The following is a 21,778-nucleotide window of genomic DNA, read 5'->3' as shown; positions in this document are numbered from 1 at the left end:
ATCAATAGTCCGAGGCCAGCATGAGTTACAGGGTGAATCCCTGTCATAAATAATTTGCTAACTGAATGATAAATGGATGAACATAGGAATAAATAAATAATTAAGTAATAATGACTCTGTTTTAAATACATTACTTCCCTGAAGGAAATAGAGATTTAAAAAAAGAGCTGGTGGCATGTCTCAAGTGTGGAGTACCTGCTCAGCAAGTAAGAGGCCCTGAGTTCAAGTTCTAGCAAAATAAATAAATAAATGAAGCAGAGGGTCCCTAAGTTTAAGCCTCAGTTACACACATACATACACACACACACACACACACACACACACACACACACACACACACACACACAAAGGTGGAGTGGAAATAAAATTCCAATATCTCCTGTAGTTCTACTCTAATATATAGTGGAGTGAGAAGCAACAGAAACTAAACTTGAACATGGTTGTAAAGAGCAAAAAAGAGACCAGATATCACATCAGTTGATGTTGGTGAAGTTACTACATATTTTGCTATTTACACAGGAAAGGAAGAGATAATATTCAAGTATAATTTCTATTTTCACACAAAATAACTAAGAGCAAAAGAATGGCCTGAATCAAATCATTGACAGATTCATAAAAATGTATTGCAAGAATGGAAGGAATAAGAACTCTTGTCATGCTAGATACATATATACTCGTAAAAATCTAAATGATGCCCCCCAAAACATCAGCTCCTAATATCAGTAGCCTGTAAATCTTAGCTTATAAAAATATCTTTCAGTTGAGAATTTGAAGAAAGACAGAAAGAGGGTCCACTGAGACAGAATTTAGAATCATGTGGCCAGAAACCAGGGTAACCATTGCACATTTCAAAGAGCAAAGGACAAATTCTTGAGAGCCTGTGAGGGGAAGAGGATCTGTTACCATCTTGATGTATTTGTAAGGAAATTGTTTTAGATGTTGTTGTTGTTACTGGCTTATATTACTATGAGAAAATAATTTTCTACTGTTATAGCTATTGAGTTTATAGTAATCTGTTACAGCAACCACAAGAGGCTAATACAATTTGCTACTAGGATTCAAGGCAAATGTAACTTGGTATAATAAAATCATAAAGGGTACAGAGGCATGAAATGACCAGAGGAACTATAAAGTAATGATGCTGTGCGATCCATTAAGAGACTCGAGTAAATGATCAAAAACTACAGTGGCAGTAAGTCAAATTAGAGCCAACTAAAGATTTCTTTTTAAGGCTTCTGATTCTTCATTGAGAACCATGCATTGGATGGAGTTGATTTAACACTTGTATAACTTTATGAAGTCACAAAAATCAGTCATTTGTCTATCATATGAATGTACAAATATTTGACTTTGGAAAACCATGAAATTATGATGATCATGTTATAAATTCATTTAATAATTTAATATATATTGCTTTTCATCACAAAAGTTTCACTTTGGTGGATACTATTGTTAAATGAATAATCTTTTTGGAGATTTACTCTAAGATGTTCTGATAAAATCAACAAATATAAATGAATCCATTCTCGCCCATAAATTTATCATGGGATAGTAATATAAAAATTGCTTGTTGTGGTAATTTTGAAAGAATTTTCAAATCAGCTAAATAACTATAATTTTTTGTATGATGTGTATTTTTTATTCTACATATAGCAATCCTATGTTGTCTCATAATTGATTAGTTTGAATTCATTTGATTTATGTAATTCTTTACACATATATTCATCCTCTCACCCCAAGTTAAATATCACTCTAAACCCATGCCATAGCCAGATAGTAGGAAAGGTTAAAAAGTTCTGAATACATATCATACATTACATTATATTACGTGTGTGTTATGCTCTTCTGAATTATTTAGTGTTGTATCTAAAACTAGTGCCATAAAAAGGGTCAAATGTTTCTACAAAGTAGTTTATGGTCACTCAGAGTATTTATATATTATGAGTTTGCTACATTTTTTTACATTCAAATTTTGTTTAAATCACCAAAGTATTTTCTGAGTGAAAGATTCTATATTGTTTTTGGTAAGTGTCCAATTTCCAACAATATTTGCCTAGGACAAGTTATATGTAATATTTTTTTTCTGCACAGATCTTAGTAGTTCATTATGCAGTACTAACTTTCTAAAATAGTCTTAACTCTACTGCTTGTGGAAGTATTCATTGATTATTCTAAAAAATATTTACTGAACTTTTACAGCCAGGCACTGTGCAGGCTGCCAGAGCAGTCTTGGTTACTGCCCTCAGGAGCTTAGGGATAATTAGGTAATAACATTAAAATGTGATGGTGTTATGATAAAGTCATTACAGGGAACTGTGAGAACTTATGGCAAGGAAACTGAATCTTTCTTCAAGTTCACAGAAAGTCTACTACAGGAAATACATTTCAGCTAAGAAAAACAATGAGGAATAAGACTGAGCCAGATACAGGGAGAAACTGGAGAATGTCATCAGCCCAGAAAACAACGTGACTGACTCTAGCTCACAGGAAAGAGAAAAGCAAGCTATTATAGAGTGGTGAAATTCCATGAGTAGAACTAGTAAGGAATGAGAAGAGATCACAAATGCTCTGTCAAAGACTTCACAAGGTGGAGGACAAGCATAAGTGGAGGAAGAAGCATAAGTAGGGAAGTGAAAGTACTGGATTTTAACTTAAAGATCATTGTAATATTTGCTTAATGGGGTAATAGACTAGAGAAGTATAAGAAGCTGAGATCGGAATGATGATAACCTGACCTTGGATGGTATAAGTATAGGTAAAGAAAACTAGACATATATGAAAAATGGAGAAAAGACATGATATATTTTGCTATGCACAGTAGAGGGTAGACAAAAAGATTTTTAATGCATAAAATGTCTGCCTTTTGTAACTAAATGAAGAAGGGGGTCGTGATGAGACAAAGGTCACTGGAGAAATCTATAGTTTTGATAAAATTTCAAGAAATTATTTTTATAAAGGTTGAATTTGGGCTGCCCAAATGAAATTTAAAGAAGTGACTCCATAGAGAGTTAGATATAGATTATATGGCTTAGGTGAGATGACCACATTAGCTATAGTGGCTTGGAAATCATTTACTCAACGCTTAATTCCAAAATGCTTTTTTGGCAATCTATTGCAATTCAGTGCATCCTTAATATATAATGATTTCTGAAACCATGGAAGTAGAGAAGACAAAAGGAATGATGAATAAAGGCTATGTATAACAGTAGTATTTGAAAGATGAGTTGATTGGAAAGAAGAAACAATATATGAGGTATAGAATCAAGATATGTGAGTGTGTGTGAGTGTGTGTGTGTGTGTTTGTGTGTATTAAAGTAAAAGTTGATAGTGAAGAAAGTAAAGGAGGAAACTATTTTTGGAGGGAAGAGAAGATGAGCAGATGAAGCTTCTGACAAGAACAAAGAAAACCCACAGTCCAGAGGATTGAAGCACATACAGGTGTTCATTATGACAGTGACTGTAAAATGTCATCATTGAAACCCCATTGAAGAAGGACAAAAATACAGTGAGATAGAGAAAAATGCCATGTTTTCCTTAAATTAATTTTAAGATGAGATGGAAATGAATTGATATCAATGTGAAGATTCTCTAGGCTATTTTTCATAGACTCACAATTGTTCCTTCACACAATATGGAACATAAATTGTGAAGTGTTCATTGCTTTCATGAGAACAAGATAGGCTTCATTATTTTACATTTCTCAAAATACTATAAAAATCACAATAGGACTAGCCAGAATTTGAGCGTATATCTTATATTTGTCGTCTTTAAAACTGTAAAACCTAACTCCAAGTATTTTCTGGATGGTTTAGCTAGGCTATTTCTCTACTGATACCTATTATAAGATTTAAATTCCCCAAACTCACATGTTTGAGCCTTCATACCCAAGACAGCTGTATTCTAAAGGTGATGCCTTTGGGAAGTGACTGTATTATGACAATTCTGATGTCATCAGTAAATCCATGCATGGATTCAAAACATGGCCTGTTTGGAGGTGATGATCCTCTACCTTCTCTCTATCCCTCCCTCCTGCCTTCCCTACTTCTCTCTCTCTTCTCCCTCCCTCCTTTCCTCTTCCATATGATCCGACCACTGTACAATTTTTATGGAAGGAGACCTTTGAATCATGAGTCGAAGAAAATCTTTCCTCGTTTGAAGTTTAACTTATTAGTTTTTGACTGATAGCTGAGACATCTATTGTTTCTTTTGCAATTTCTGGATATTTGTAAAGGTAACCTAAAATTTGATTTTTAAACCAAAATCTGTACGTTTAAACCAAGTGCAGAGATTTTGTTTTATCTTTGTTGTTGTTTTTTTCAGTGCTGAGCATCAAATCTAGCCCCTTATACATGATAAGCACACAGTCTTAAATACTCTAGGCACTCACCACTGGGCACCATCCCTAGATTCAGTTTCAAGGTTTGGTGTCTTAGCTACCTTAACCACAACTATATTCCACAAGATAAGCTTATGAATCAATCAGAGAAGTGATCAAATTAATTTTTTTGAAGACCTGATAGAGTAATACTTGGTGGAATACACAGACCCAAAAGTAAATTAACATCAACTCATTAATAAAAATGAGTCCCTTAGCAAAGCAAAAATAAGAGGCAAAATTGCTCCTCAAAGTTAAAATAACTTTAAAACAACACTCTGCTTGCCTGTAGAACAGCATTCATCTTTATGAGTAATAGAGACCTAGCAAGTTCAATGTAATGAGAAATGCATACATCAGAGAAAGGAGAACTCCTGATGCATTCCAGCTCCGGTGGTTAATTAATATAGGTTTATTGAACCAAATCACAGTATTTGGTTGGCTGTTGTTGAATACAAGCTTTAGAAGACAATATAATTGTTCTCTTGTTCAGTAAGGCAGGGAAAATCTCCAGGTAAGTTTCTTTAATTTTTTTTTGTGTTTCTTTTTCCATTGAAAAAGTGTATTTAAGACAAATGTATTCCAATTTGGAAAGTCACCTTTGTGGCATAATCCTCTTATGCTGAGAGTCTGCTATGTATTTATTCAGTTAGGTGTACTATTTTGTCTTACAATACATTAATAACAGTCAGTTTCATTGTGATAATTCCCTCTACTGAATGTCTATAGTCAGCACCGTTCTTCGGTACTCATAATCACATAAAAAGATGATCAAGAACTGAAGATCATGTTGAACAGGAAACAGTAGAGTTAGGTAGAATCAACCAGTCAGGAAAGACCTGACCACTGAAACAAACCACTCAAATTCCGTGACCTAAAGGTTTTTAATACTGTTTCACATTGCATACAAACTGAATTGGCTTTCTGTTACTTGCAAGTAAAAAAAAAAAACCTAGTAAATATCTTTATATTAAATCTATCCATGACAACCAAAGTAACCTGTGGTATTTTAGACTCAATATTAATTCACTTTAACATTAATAATAATTTCAAATATATAATTGTAAAAAAAATGCAAGTGTCCTTACTTGAATTCCAGCTCCCTCTGGCACTGTGATCTTCCATATACAGTTCAGATTATTGTCATAAGGCTCAGGATATCCAGGCGACAAAATAGTCCCTTTGCGGTTAGTTAAAATTCCCCCGCAAGGCACTGCAAGTAAAGTAACATGAGAAGAAGTTAACTCTAGTGCAAAGAATTAGAGTAAGAGGGCAGTTCATAGATAACATTACAAACATAATATTCTTGCAAACAAAATCAAATCATACTATTTATACATGCCTAATAATAATGTAAATTAGTAATTTCTATACCACAAAATGCTGAAAGAATATAGCTATATAATACTAATGAATCATCTTTACAACAGCATATCTGAAATCATACAACAATTATTTCAATAATGTCATGACATTTGTAATATATTATGAAAAAGATTATTGAGATAGATGCCAGTGGCCCACACCTGTAATGCTAGTTACTTAGCAGGCTGATATCTGGAGTTACATGCTACAAACCAGATAGGAAGAAAAGTCTTTGACACTCCATGTCTAGACAATCAGTACAAACGTTGGACTGGAGCTATAATTCAGCTGAATGACAACACAAGTTCCCAATTTCAGTCACTCTTCTGAATTCACAAATACACATATACAGGACGTTCATTGCAGCTAGGTGTAGTCAATTTTGAGATCATATACATATATATGTACATACATATATATGTATATATATATCCTATTATGATAGAGGATTTTGAAAGTATTACTGACGATATTAGACATACCTTTGACCATGCATAGCTTGAGGAAAAACAACATCCTCTAAAAGTTAGTGGTGATGACAGTAAAAACTATATTCTACTTGAAACATTTGCAGAGACCACTATGCCAGGCATTCTTCTAAATGCTTAATATATCTTAATTCACTTAAGCCTCTCTGAAAAGATATGTCCCCACCACCCCAGGGAACCATGCAGAGATAGTCACAGACAGGAGAAGAAGGTTCATAAGGAGGTTTATTAGTGGGACCATATCCCCGTGGGAGAGGGAGCAACATGGTGTCTACACATTATCCAGGTGACATCTTTTCTCTCTGGGGCTAAAGGGGAAGTAGGTAGGTCTTAATAGTGAGTAAGAGTGACTCATTAGGTATGGGTGGATCTGGGGGCTAATGGGAGGAGCTGAGGACCTGAGACAGAGGAAATGCTAACACTCTCCAAGTCAAAAAAGAAAATCTCTGTACTTTTATTTTCTATTCCATAGCCAAATAAACAGAAACACTGAGAGGTTAAATTTCTTGCCCAAGATTACACAATGAGAAGGGAAGCTAGATATGAAACTTGGAGTTTAGAGTAGGAATCTTATCACTCAGTAGAGCTAGTAAATTATTACCAAAAAAAAAAATGATGTAAACTCTTCAGCCTGTTACAGTTTCTCTGGTCTTTAACTTTCCCTGGCCCACCTATAATGGTAGCTATGGCAGATAAAGGCAAGGATCCTAATTTAAATTTTATTTCTTTAAATTAAATTTATTTTATTTATTTTTGTTTTGGTGGTGGTACTGGACGTTTATCTTCTAGGCCTGTTGCGTGCTAGGCTGGTAGGACACTACTGCCATACCTACAGTCCTGTTTATCACTGGCTAATTTTAGGACAGGGTTGCACTTCCTACTAAGGCATGAACTTGGTCTACTATCCAACTATGTTAGGATCTCCATGATCCTGGGATCAGAGGTGTTCATTACTACACCTAGCTTCATTTTATGGAATTGAGAATCCTGGGCTTTGTCTGCTTGGACTGATCTGGAAACATAATCTTCAGATCTCAGCCTCCCACATAATTTATGATGATAACAAGTGAGAGCCACTGGACCTATTTATGCATAGATTTGAAGGCTTCCTGATCTATTTTGCCCAGGTTAGCCTCAAATTGCAATTGTCCAAATCTCAGTCTCTACAAATAGCTAGAAAGAAGTGTTTTTTGTTTGTTTGTTTTATTCCCTTGGTTTTCATTTGGGTATTAATAACAACTGTTTCTGTTTTTCTACTTTCAAAGCCAAATGCAAAAAGCCAAAGCAATTACTGAAAACAAGAACTAGATACTTTATCATAGTGTAATTGCTCTTTCAAAGAGAAAGTCATTTTGTTGTGTTGTCTTATAAATATGTGCCATTAGGTTAAACTCAGTTTCACTTAGCCAGAAAGAATTTAGCCCTTTTAAAAGTGCAAATAACATTTTATTTTTAAAAATCATTTTTGCATGCCAGGAATGGGGGAAATTATTACAGATTTATTTTTCCACTCGTATAAGAAAAAAGATGGCTCAAGTAGCACTGATCCTAAGATAAATAAAATTCCTTTATAAATGACCTTCCTTTCCATCTTCACCAAAAACTATGCCACCTTTCTATGTAGAATAGTCTCATTACAAATTATATCCACGGCCTCCTTGGTTCCATATATTTATAATGTAATGTATTCTCCAAAGTACCTCAACTGGGTTTTTCTGAAATTACAATATGACAGGTGAATTCTCTTTCCAAACTCTAGCATCTCAACTTTACAAAGAGCTAATTTTATGAGCCTCTATTTTCTGTCTCCACACTCATTTATATCTAACTTTTCTCCAGTATTTCTCCAACATTAAACCTATCCCCTCAAGCCATGTAAAGTAATGTGCTCTTGATGAAGGCACTTGGTTTCTTCTCTTACCTGGAGAACACCATTTATAGATAGTGGTGCTCTCACTTCCATCATTCCTTTACCTTCCATCCTTCCTTCATTTCATGTATATGTATACATAGCTATCTATCTATCTATATACTATCTATCTTTCTTTCTATCATCTATCTATCTTTCTATCACCTACAAATCTATCATCTATCTGTATCTTGTGTAAGTTAAAATTCTGACACTTACTTACATCTATTTTTAAAAGCATATGTGAAAAAAAATCACAAAATATTCCTTCTGGTCAACATTACCCAAGAAAACACATGATTATTAATAGTAACCTGGATTAAATCTTGATTATACTTTTGTTTTTAAAGCACGGAGTGTGTGTGTGTGTGAGTGTGTGTGTGTGTGTGTGTGTGTGTGTGTGTATGGCGGTTCTGAGGCTTGATTTCAGGGCCTGGGTTCTTTCCCTGAGATAAGAATCTCAGACTTTCTTGTCTGGACTGGCTTGGAACTGCAATCCTAGAATGGCCTGAGTAGCTAGCATTATAAGCCTGAGCCCTTGGCCTCCAGCTAAAATATAATGATACTACTTGTAAAGAGAAAGATTTTTTTGACCTCCTGGAGTTGATGTTAATATTACATTACATTATACCTAATAGTACTTCCTATAAATGCCAATGGTAGGCATCTTTTTTATTTTATTTTTTTGATGAATGGATAGGTGAACACATGGGCATAAAACTTAAGATGCAGTGCATTTTCTTCATTAATCCCCACTCTAAGAAAAGATGAAATAGAGAATAGAGAATAGAGATATTTCCATAGAGAAACTCCAAGTGAAAATAATTCTGGCTAGGAAAAGGACTTAAAAACACAGAAATAGATAAAGGTGATGGGATAAGCAGCTAATTAAAGACTTCTTGCCTAAGGGATTTAGGTGCAGGTTTCTGGGGTTTTTCAAAGGAGAACTCCCACTAACAGTACTTAAGCTTGAGGCTATATATTGTAAAAGCCATTAGTGACTTCAGGGGGTTATTTGAATCACAGAGTCTCAGAGACAGGACAGCCTGGGGGGTTATGAGAGTAAAAATATTCCCAAATCTGAGTTGTAGCAAGGTTAAATTTGGAAGACAAAGATTTTGCCTTCAACTTGCTTTATTTTTAAGTTTTACATTTGTCTCAAAGAGCATTTTTTTTTAATTTAAAATATCTGTATATTGTTACAATTTATCTAAGAAAACTTTGGTACTAGAGCTTTGGATAAGATGGTCATTGTTTGCATTCTGCTGTCCAAATTTTTGGATCCCCTAATTTAGTATTTATTTTATCCATTAACATAATCATGCTTAATGCAGCTGATTTCTTCTCAACAGTTTCATTTATTTATGTGTATGAAGAATTACTGAGCATTTCACTATGTTTTACTATGGTAGACAAAACCTGAAAGTATTGATAGTGCAATGAGAAGCATGAAACTAAAACAATTCAATTGATATGAAAATCATTAGCAGTGTAGAAAGCTATATTATTTGGTTTCAATTAGATGCTCACATGACTTAACCTGTTTTAACTGGGCAAACTCTGAAGTAGGAAATAGAGAAAACCATCTTGTATAAATTATGTGAGGAGACTGAAAAGTTATACCTGAACTGATTTTTCTATCTAAATAGAGGATTTTTTTTCTCTTTTGGGAAAAAAATTGACTCATAGTATTTTAACAAGGTGTTATTCTTATGTCAATGAAGAGTTTGAAAGCTCAGCTTAGTAAAAGTCAAAGCAAGCTGTGTGCACAAGAGTGTCACCTTGTGGTATATTCTGGAATTGAAGCACATGGACCCTGGAACTAGAAATTCTTTAGACCTCAACAAGAATTTGGTAATGATCAGTATTAGTTGCAAAACTTTTACTCATTGAATAAATATTTCACAGAAAAAAATATTATGTACCATACTCTCTTTTGGTTGAACCTGACCCTAGATAGTTTCTGGGAGAGGGTACAGATGAAAACACAGACTTTTTTTCTTAATGAAACATGGAGATCTACCTTTGTATTTATTCTCTAGTGGAGATTGAGGCAGAAAATGATGCTGTACCAAAATACTATGGTCTGTGAGTCTTGCGCAGAACAGAAATTTATTGTCACAGTACTGAATGTGTGTTGCAGGCTAAGATTGATGTACACTAAAGGACGTCTTGCTGTTGACTGGCTTTTCACTTTGTACAAAAATGTCAGAAAGGATGTCTATACTCTCTAGGATTGCTCTTCACAAGGATAATCATTCCATTCACAAGGCTTTGCCCCTTATAATTTAGTTATCTGTTTAAGGCATCCCCACATAAGACCATTACCTTGGGGGTTAACATTTCAATATGCAAGTTTTGTAAGGACACATATGTTCAGAATATTTGGAAAATATTATGCAGGTTCCTCCAAACAAAAATCATCTTTATAATGCAGCAATCTCGTAGGTGGAAAATGAAATCAATATATTAAGAGATATTTACGCTCCCATGAAACCAAGAAACAAGAGCAAGTTAAATGGTCATGACTGTTGAGTGGATGAAGAAAGTGTGCTTGATACACATAATTGGATATTATTCATGTGGTATAAAAAGAAAATTCTACTATTACAACATGAGCACTGGATATAGGAAGTCAGGCAAAGAAAGACAATAAGGCATTCTTAGGTATTCAATATGAAAGTATTGATAACAAAATCCGAGTTAATTGGAAAAAAAGACCTTAGATAAAGGATACAAAATGACAGTTATATTGGAGCAAAAACTTCAAGCTATCTATTGTACAACACTAGTTGATCACAACATCTTTTTTTTTCTGAAAAATGCTGAGTGCATGTAAAGGGTTATTTCCCTAAAAGTAAAATGAATCTGAAATAATACATGTTAGTTGGGAAAAATTTATTGTTCTATAGGGCCTATAACTTTGGGTACTCACCAATACAGGTAGGTAAGGTGTCATTCCACTGGGCCAAAGAGTTGGGGACTGTGTCACACCTAATCACTGTGGATCCATGGAGAATATATCCAGGATTACACTCAAAGAGAACCAATGAACCAACTGCAAATTCATTGCCAATCCTCCTTCCAAATCTTGGTTCTGGCACAGAGCTACATTGTGTAGAGCTTGTCCGAGGAACAGCTGTGTAGAAATAACGATTAATTTTAATTTCACATTGATGAGATGAAAATAGATTTTTAAAACATAAATATGTATCTCGATATCAAGATCTACTTTGTCAGAATGTTAATCAATAATTGTAACAATTTCTAAAAGCATTAAATTCCATAATAATAAGATACAGTTTAAAATGAAATACTATTATTGTCATCAAATCATATTAGAAAAGCTCTACCTTTTTCTTTTAAACAACATCAATTATGTCCATTTTTGTTTTACCAGTCTTAGTTATACTATAAAATAGTTATACTTTCATATTACAATTTATTGATACAAACTGAAACAATTTTTTAATCCATTTAAAACTTGGAATACCAATGGTAAACATATGTTTCAGGTTACATGATTTTTTTTTCATTATTTGGTCCTTAAAAACACAGTTTTTAAAGCAGCAAAAACATTTTATTTTTCATAACAAGTTCTCAAACTTAGTTTTTAAAACATATTGCTATCGAGGAAGAATATAGCTACATTAAAGCTATGCAGAATAAAAGTGACACATTAACAACAATAAAATTTAGTACTTTAATAATCACATGCCAATTTTGAAATTGCTATTACAGTTTGCATGCCCTTCAATAGTGTTTTTATTTAATAAAATAGAATGATAACAGGATGTTTTTTCTTTTTAAAAGACACACAAATGTGACCAAAAAGATTGAGAAGAGTCCAAGAAATGATATGATGAATTCCAAGTAGATTCATTCCAAATGAATAAATTCATCTTTTGTGACAGAGAGTAATTATAACTAAATTTTTAGTGCCTTTTTGATTCCTAAAATTATACATTGTTTATAGGGAAAAAAGTAGTAATAAAATAAGAAAATAAAATGTATAGCAAAGTGATTAATAGGTTAAGGAGTTAAAGTTTTCAGATCACTAATGTTAATATATATATATATATATATCTAAGGAATACACTTCAAGATACATTAGAGAAGAGCTACTTCACAATACCTAGATTGTTTCCAATACTGGCCATTGATTTTGTTTAACAGTAATGGGCAAGGTTGTTGGTTGTTTATAAGTGTCAAGAAAAGAACTATATAAGTGAGTTCTAGTGTGTAAAATCTTTACTAAATAAGTGGGAAGTCTCAATTTTCCTTGGAGAACAAGAAAGGATAATTGTAGATTGAAGTGATAATGTCCTTTGCATTTCTAAATACATCACTGTACAAAATTTGTACATATTTTTATTATTGTAGAGTGCTGGAATGTGAGGGAAACAGAAATGTAGAGTAAAGGATTGTCACTAAACATAGATGTTGGGGGAAGGAGGAGAAATCATATGTTGAAACTGAGAATCATGATGGAAACATGAGGTCATGCTTTTTAATCGGTTCAAAGCAACTATGTTCTAGTACGAGGCAGATGTGGAAGGTACAGGGAAAAATTGTTTGAAATAAAATCTTAACCTCTCCTTATGGTTATGAAGATTATATTACTTGAACACTCTGATCAAAGCATGGAATCTGATATCATTCCTTAGAGTGTTTCTAGACTACAGGGTCACTTACCTTGGTAAACAAAGTGAAATCCCTTAGCTGTTATTGGTCCAACTGAAGTAAATCGAATTGTGATCTGATTACCTGAACTCAGTGGAAGTGTTTCTCCTACTCAACAAAACAAACACTAAGATATCATAAATAATTTCCATTCAGTATACCTAACAAATTATATTAGTTTACACTGTCAATTGAAAAATGTCAATGTATTTTAGCTATCAAATGACTTTAAAATATCCTATCTTTAACAATATATTGCTTCTTTGGTTTCAGCTACACGTATCATCTTTTCTACAAGAAAGCTATTAATTACATGTTAATAGATATTGTCTTACTCTTCAAAGAATCCTTAAATATTTTATATTATATTAAACACCACAGATGGTGATTAAATCTTAAATTTACTTGATAACAATCCCAGAAAAATGTTGTTTCTATTTTTCTCAAGCTTCTTAGCTACTGATCCATTTTGTTTAAATTCTTAAAAAAATAAAAATTAAAAAAAATGCGAGTCTATTTTCAGTTTACTTTATTTCTACTATGGATTATATAAATTTGAACTTCATCTACAGCACTAATCAATGTCAGTCTTTAATCAACACCTGAGGCATGGCAGTTCTGTGAAAGGATACCTGAATGGGATCCTGAGAGGGAGGATAACAGAGCAGATTGCGGAGTTGGCCCATCAAACACCTCAACAACATCGTGGAGTGATGTCTGGAAAAATACAAACTGGCCAAACACCACTGATCAACAGGAACCGGGAGAAGCAAACAAATCACCAACCATTCAAAAACAAAACAAAAGAAAAAAATAAAAAAGAAAGAAAAAAAGAAAAACAAAAAAAAAATAGAAAGAGGAGGAGAGAGAGAACAAAGTATTACAATATAATAGTCATCTTTTGGTTTAATTTTCTAGTTTTCAGAGAGGAGAGGTGCCAATTGATTAATCTTCCTGATACAAGTATTTCCAGGTCATAGGTTAATGACCATAACATAAAGGCAATTTTTTTAGAGTTATTCTAAAAAAGAAAAAAATTGGGTATGGCATGAAATTTAGATCACAGATAATAAGATTATTGTGATTAAATACTTAAAAGTAACTTGTTTGGGGTTTGTTTTGTTTTTACTAATAGTAGATTTGTTCTTTTTTTCCTAATGGTAAGTTGGTTCTTTACACTTTGTGACTCTCTTCTCTTTTTCTAATTTTTTTTTTCTCCTCCTTCAATGAGAAAGACAAGGTTTTAATTCGGGATAGTTTTCTAGAGTATTCTTAAATGGTACTCCATTATGAACAATATTTTCACTAGAAAATATATCAAGATAGTTTTTTTAAGGGTTAGTCTTTAATTTACACAATCCAAATTGACTCCTGAACATTTTTATTCATCTTTTGCCCCTGCAATGACACATTCTATATCAACCCTCAATAATTAAAATATTACAAAACTTCACAAGATGAACACTTATTTATGGTAAGAACAACTCTGAAGTACTTACCAAGAGAGCTTTATACATTATTCTTTTTAATTTTATGTTTACTTATTTGAATTATGGAGTAACCTTATCTGTAGAGGCCACCCAAACCACAATTTCAAAAAAATAAAGAAAAAACATATTCAAGAAAGAAAGAAATCTACTTTGTGCTATTTACAAAATGGAATAATAATGATTGTCCTTAAAATATTTTCTTGAATAGGAAAAATTATGGGATTTAAAAGATAAGGAATTACTGAAGATTGCTCATGTAAAAGTAGTAGAACTTTTATAAATTCTGGAGCATGTTACTTTAGTTAAGTGGTAGGTTGTATGTGTATAAAACACACATATTTTAAAGTCCTGTTTCATATTTTACACCTCAAATCAAGGTCATGAATATCCCTCACTTGTCCCTTTGAAAGTGTTCATGTTCTCAGGAAACATGCTGAACTTTGCCAATGAACAAAGGCATATACACAATACTGCAAACAAAGCTACCCTTGTATTTTGGCCTGCAAAAAGAAGCTGGTGGTTGTAGTCCAGTTCTTCGTGGAACAAAAGGAAAGGAACACACTGGTAGATAAAGAACCATTGTGTAGAAGATCTTCTGAGTACTAGCATTTCTCCATTTTATAAATAATCTGCTTTAAAAATATTTCCTAAATACTATTAAAACAAATGTACGATTCTATGGTTTGCAAGCCATATGTATACAGAGAGAGAGATGGAGGGAGAGAGAGACAGAGACAGAGAGACTTTAGAACTAAAAGAGGTAGAGTTTGGTACATCTAACCCTAAATCCTGTTGTTGTTTTTTTAAAGAAACACTCTGAAAAATAAATTCAGAAAGGTTTTCTTTCCTGTTTCTGTACTCATGATGTTCATGTAATCTGATTTCAGATGGATCTTCAAAAGTTTCTAATGAGCTGAGTGCATGTGACTCATGCCTATAAATCTGGCTACTTGGGAGGCTGAGGTCTGAAGATCACTGATAAAAGTCAGCTTGGGACAAGAAAGTCCATGAGAATCATCTCTGATAAATTAACAAAATACTGCAAGTAAATCTGTGACTCAAGTGGTAGAGTGCTAGTCTTGAGCAAAAGAAGTGCAGGGACAATGACTGGGTTTCAAGTTCAAAACTCAGGAGCAGCAAAGAAAAAAAGAAGTTGATAATGCAATATAGTTGCCTTAGTCTTTCCAGTTATGTCCCTCACTGGGAGAAGAAAAGAGTGTTTAACCAGGAGAACTTTTCTTTACCAAATCCACTGTGCAGCAAGACCATAGGCCAACATACTTATTCTTTCTCTAATCACTGTTGAAAGTCACCAAGTGTCAGACTTGAACTTTTCAACCCCAGATATCGAAAGTATCCTACCAGGAAATATATTTGATACCCCAGTAAATCTTTATATTTACTAATATTCAAATCAATCAAATTGGTTTCCTAGATTTTTTTTTTCAAGGAAAAAGATGGGTTGGATCATTTTCCCTGTCATTGGACCCTTCTCAACTGTTGCTTCTCTTCAGACTGATCATTTGTTTTTCTTGGAAGTTGCAAACTGAATACATTCAGATTATAACTATTAGTGATGTAGTAGTTAATATTTTTTCCTTCTTAATTAAGAAAAGTTGTTCTGAATATTGTTAGTAGTTTGTGTCTGAATTTGTTATAGTAACTCTGAAATAGGGCAGAGAAGATTGAGAAGAATAGGGGTTACAGAATGGAATATTGAATCATGCCTTATTAAGCAAGGGACAAGCTACTTTTTTTTTTAAAACTGCAATTGATCTATTAAAGGGAGTAACTGACATTAAGTTAAAAAAAAACAGTTGCACTTAGGAAACAAGTTACTCTGTAAAAGTACCACTTTGATGAGCCATTTCATAGCATAAAGATTCAGGATCTATGGCAGTAATCTAATTTCCTACACATTATCATTAAACTAATGTTATATTCCTGAATCAAATTCCACCATCTCAGGCAGATATTTTAAGAAATGAAAAGGAACCCTAAAGTTTGTTACTCTACCTTGTCTGTAATTTGTCTTAATTCATTGACTTCTTATATGTGGAGAAATGTAACTCTATTGAATCTATCTTTCCAAATAAACCAAGATTACTTTAAGAACTAATGTTTTTTAAATCACATTCAATCAGGATACAGATGAAAGTTTCCACTTACTGGAAAGATTTGCATGATGATATTTTCTGTACGCATTTGCTTTCTGCTCTATAGTAGTACTCATGGAGCGTACAGTTGCTTAGGACATGAATAAACATAAAAATAGGAATTTAAAACCTATTGCAACATGCCTCAAGGTTCCGTCACCAATGGCAATGTGCATCTTCCTGACCAAACTTTCATTTGGATCCTAACTAGTTTCTGACTATATTCTTCCGTCCATTTCTATTTATGCCCTGTTCCATTTTAGCAAGAACCTGTCAAGCTGCTTTACCAGGAGTTATTGGATCATATCTACACACACACACACACACACACACACACACACACACACACACACACACACGCACACACACACCCCACAACCCTAGGCAACCTCTTATCATCCCAGCAGCCGTCAGCAATACTACTGCTAACTTGATCAGGGTAGAATGTCCTATTATCCTTGAATTTCCTCTGAGTAATTTTGTAACTACTTATTCACACTCTGTTTCTTCTCAATAAATTTCTGTTTTTCCTTCCATGGAGTTGATTTCAATCTCTGTCTTGCTATGAAACCACATAGCCATGACTCATGCCTAGATTGATAATTTTTCATACACTCCATGCTTCTATTCTCTACCAAGTGAATGAATAGTTTTTCCTAATACTGTCTAAACAAACCCAAATTTTGGAAGTCACATTAAATTTTTGTGCCATCAAAATAAATAGCTGGTTTAATCAAGGCTCACTGATTTAGAAATTAATTAACTTTAAGTGAGGATAATAAAACAAATATGGACACGATTACTGTAATTCAGTGATCAGGACCAGAGTTATTAAATTAAACATGAAGATTGAATTTATGCAAATAAAAATGCTTTTCAACCTTGTTTACTGTCTTTTTCTTTCAGAAGCAATTAACTCTGAGCACCCCAATGGAAAGGTAGTAAGAGAAAGGAGAAATTTAGTATAACATGAATAATAGAAATCTAGTAGATCCTAGAGAAGATGGTGAATCAGTACAGATATCTAAGAAGTTTGGGTAAGCTGGATGCCTATGACTCACAACTATTATCCTTTCTAAGAGGAGGCTAAAACCATAGGGCTCTGGTTCAAGGACAGGTAGGCCAAAAAACCTGAAAAGCTCCATCTTTAAGGTAATCAGCAAACTCTAGTGATATAGACATAAGAGGTAGAGTGTCAATACATCAACAGGAAGCAAAAAAATCAAGGGTAATGTGCCAGTCCCTGAGTTCAAACACAGTACCAGAAAAAAAATCATTTCAGGTTTGATTAAAGTTTGTTCTTATGTGTATTGCGTATTATGCTAAAATTGAACTATATACAATTAGACTAGGAATAGGAAGGTGAAAATAATGGTGGAGAAAAATGGAAGGCATGACATTATCAAGACATACTATACTCATAAATTGAATTATGAAACTGTAACTTCTTTGTACAACCACTAAATGATGATGATGATGATAATAGAAGTCTGTTCTGATGGAGAGAGGTTTGGATACTGTGGGGGAAAGCAGAATCATACCTCCATATAGCAGTAAAAATGCAGTTAGTTATATGATGTACCTTTAGTTCATGAAAAATCAAGAGGGAACAACTTGCTAGAATGTTTGAAGCCTGAGATTTGATCCAAAGAGGCCTGAGATGGGAGCAGATGGGAGATTAGAAGAGGAGAAGATTGGAGAGGAGAAAAGGGACATAGTAGTTCACACATGTAATCCCTGCTCTATGGGTGGCATATCAGGAGGATGGTGATTTGAGGCTACCCTGAGATAAAAATTAATCTGACTCCATCTCCAACCATAGTTAGCCATGGTAGTAGGTACTTAAGAGTCTAGCTATGTAGAGGCACAGGTTAGGAAGATAGAAGTGTGAGACTGGGTTTAGGCTAATATGCAAACTCCTACCAGAAAAATGAAGCAAAACAACAACAAAATTGTTGGGGAGTATGGATCAAGTGGTAGAGTATCTGCCTTAAAATCATGAGGCTATGACTTCAACTCTATTACTGACTTCTTCCCATACAGAGGGAAGACAAAAAAATAATAAAAGAAATAAGGTGGCATTGATTACTTTAAAGATTGTCAGTATTCATAAATGAGCAGATCTAATGACTAATGTCTTCAAATGGTCATCTTATTGGTGTGAAATGCCTTCTGATATTGTGGCATTACGCAAAGCTTACTAAAGAAAAGCTCCATAAAGAGACTCCAGGACTGAATCCATGAAGATTTCTCCAGCTTTCTGTGCTTCACTTCCTTTATCCTTAAGTTGGGATGGTAAAAGGACTTATCTCCCAGCAAGAACAAAGGGTGAACAAATGTGGCAGTGGTTCTCACTTGACAGTATGTTGAGAATGAATTTTGTAACTTGTGGGTGGGGAAGAGAGGGAAATACTGGAAGAGAGGCAGAGAGGGAAGAGGTGGCATTGTCCAAAAAGAAATATATTCATGTACCCTCTAGGGTACATCACTTTTATAATAATGATAAAAAATAAAAATAGTAAAAACAGTGAAGTTATTTAAACAAACAGAGGGAAAACACTCAAATAATGACCCAAATAGTAAAAAAAAAAAAATAGCTATTTCCTTAGCTTTGGAAATAGATTGGAAATGAATTAGATTTCCAAATAGCTTTGGAAATGGATTCTACTTAGCTTTGGAAATAGATACTACGGATTCAATCTGAAATTTTACTGATCAAATTGAGTTGTGCTATATTGTCAGCATATCTTTATTCATCTTGTGCTTTCTATATGAGCATTAGAACAAATGGTAGGACTAATTGGCTTAAGGAGTATACCAGCCACTTTAATCAAGGTTAATTTGTCTCACCATTTAAACATGGCTATGCACTTCTCTGTCTCCTTGATTTCACATTCTCTTTTGAGTGGAAGAAGAAAATGCAATTATCAGCTTCCTATCTGAGTTCAGGAAAGAACAAGGTAAAAGCTCATTCTAATCTATTTTTGTTTCCTACCTACATCTTAAATCTCCTTGTTATAAATACATTAAAATATTACCTAACTTTCATGAAGAAGGAAAGAAATATGGGTAAGTGAAAATAATAGAAAAAAAAGATGATCAATTTCTGTTAAATATCTGCCTGACTCTCAAAATACTGCTTCTGCAGAACCTCCACATTATTTTGCATTCTAGAATTTGTTTTGATAAGTCTATCATCTACTAAGCTGGCTTCTCTGCTCAAAAAAAAGTAAGAAGCCACCCATTTCTGTGCCTTCTTCTTATTTACTAACACAGGAAAGATGAAATACACATGTGCACACATAGTACCCAAATGAAAATTGAAAGAAGCAAATCAAAGATGATTTCATAAATACACTTGATTATGAATGTAGAAAAAAATTACTGTTGGTGTCATAAGTTATCAAAGATGATCTAAATCTCTATGCAATTTGCCTCATATGCTCATCTGCAGGAATATTTTAAGAAAATAATTTAGGATGATTTTTGTTAATATTCCCTATATGTCTTATGCATTCAAAACATCTCTTTTAAATATGCATCATATGTAAAAATCTTCACTGTCTATAGACTGAGTGGTTAAATCTATTTATTGTGTAAACAATAACAAGGCTGTACTTTAGGATACCTTTGTTTGTTTATTGTTAGTGAAATTTTAACGCAGAGGCTTGTACTTGCTAAGCAAGCCCTCTATCATTTGATTCATTTCTTCAACCCATTTTGCTGTAGTTTTTTTTTTTTTTTTTTTTGTTTTGTTAGGTAGATTCTCACATGTTTTACTGGAGTTTGCCTTGGGCCAGGATCATCTTATCTATGCCTTTGTTGAGTAACTAGGAATACAGCTATGCACCAACCTATGTCTTGTTTGCTGATCTATGGTCTTGATAGCTTTATGCCTGTGCTATTATCAACAGCGACCCTTGATAGCCTCCCAAGCAGCAAGGACTGCAGGTATGAGCTACCAAGCCTGGTTCATCCTTGCTATGTAAAAATGATTACAAGGCATTGCTATAACATTTCTTCTCAGAATTAAGCATCCAAAAGACAGAACTTTTTAAAGTTACTTCCAAATGAAAACAACCAATGTACTATATATTTCCAAGGATCTGGATATTAAACAAAACTCAGTGTACAAGTTATTTTACAAATATCAATGGTCATTAGGAAATTTTAGACTATACATTCATTTTTTAAAATAATAAGTCAAAGTTTTAAAGGTTTCCTGTAGATTTTTGTAACAACTGTGTTTTCTTCACACCAAGTCACATTGGCGATATTCAAAATTGTTATCACACCATAGTGGTTGTAAAGTATTACTCATGATGACATACCATTCATCAAAACAATGATGGTACACTGCATATATCACAAACTAATTACCTTGGTTCAATCAAAATATCCCTACAGAATCATGCTATACCCTACAAAACAAGAATATTTTTTTAATCTATATCAAAATACCTAAAAGTGAAATATCAGCATCTCTTATGGTACAATAAGATGACATTGCACCTGACAAGAAACATGTGAAAGTCCTATTATATTTTGATATTTTCTAATACCTAGGAAGTAGTTATTTTTTGTATTTTAGTAAGCAATTTTCCTATTACTCCAGTAGCTCCAGGAACATGTGTCTATTTTAATGTACTATAATAAATGAAGTTCTAATTTATCTTCCTGTTAACAATTTATTTTGTGTTGTTTCTATCAATCTAAATAGTAAAAGTCCTGAGTTAAATCTGTAATATTGCCTTTTTGAATTCTCCACAGCCAGTTTTCATTCCGTATAATGGCCATTTCCCTAACACTAAAATTTCAAAACTGCCAACTTGACATATTTTAAACAGACAAACATTGCAAGAACCATCTTACAACAAGTATAGTTTAATTTTCTTCAATTGTTCCATGAGCAACTGTCTGCTCAACTGCAAGCAAGCACTTTATCTGTAATTTGGCAGTTGTAACATTTTCCAACAGCTGAGAATTAATTTGGTATTTAAAAGCAATAAAATCAAGGAAAACACAATAAGCAATTTTATTTCATGATTGCAAGTCAAAAGTGTTAATACAGCTTATTAGCATTTCTTTTCACTATTAGCTCATTTTCAATTTAAAAGATTATTTTTCTGTAATCATCCCTAAATTTTATTCCTACACACTTGCCAAAATGCATCTTCCATATCCCAATGAGGTAGACAGATGTAGGTCATAAGACAATATTGTCATATGGGTTATCATTTTTATCAGTGGATTTTTTTATTATAGCCCCTTTCAAATTTACAACAAATAGAGAAAATAGAAAAATAAACACC

At 33.4% G+C, this 21,778-nt stretch overlaps 1 protein-coding gene across 3 annotated transcripts in view; it reads right to left on the bottom strand.

Moving 5' to 3' along the window:
• Csmd3 (CUB and Sushi multiple domains 3) overlaps positions 1–21,778 on the bottom strand; it is an 860,328-nt gene that overhangs the window by 121,059 nt on the left and 717,491 nt on the right. For 2 of the 3 annotated variants that reach the window (XM_048358905.1, XM_048358906.1), the window contains 4 exons: positions 13,453–13,566; positions 12,833–12,928; positions 11,073–11,276; positions 5,464–5,588 (listed from right to left, as the gene is read on the bottom strand). In XM_048358905.1, the coding sequence (XP_048214862.1) occupies positions 5,464–5,588; positions 11,073–11,276; positions 12,833–12,928; positions 13,453–13,566 (539 nt within the window). The remainder of the gene's footprint in view (positions 1–5,463; positions 5,589–11,072; positions 11,277–12,832; positions 12,929–13,452; positions 13,567–21,778) is intronic. The other variant, XM_048358908.1, reaches the window with a different exon arrangement.

Source organism: Perognathus longimembris, chromosome 12 (genome assembly GCF_023159225.1).
Source record: "Perognathus longimembris pacificus isolate PPM17 chromosome 12, ASM2315922v1, whole genome shotgun sequence".
Lineage (NCBI taxonomy): Eukaryota > Metazoa > Chordata > Mammalia > Rodentia > Heteromyidae > Perognathus > Perognathus longimembris.
The sequence above is the reverse complement of the archived record's forward strand: the minus strand, read 5'-3'. Positions and strand labels throughout refer to the sequence as shown.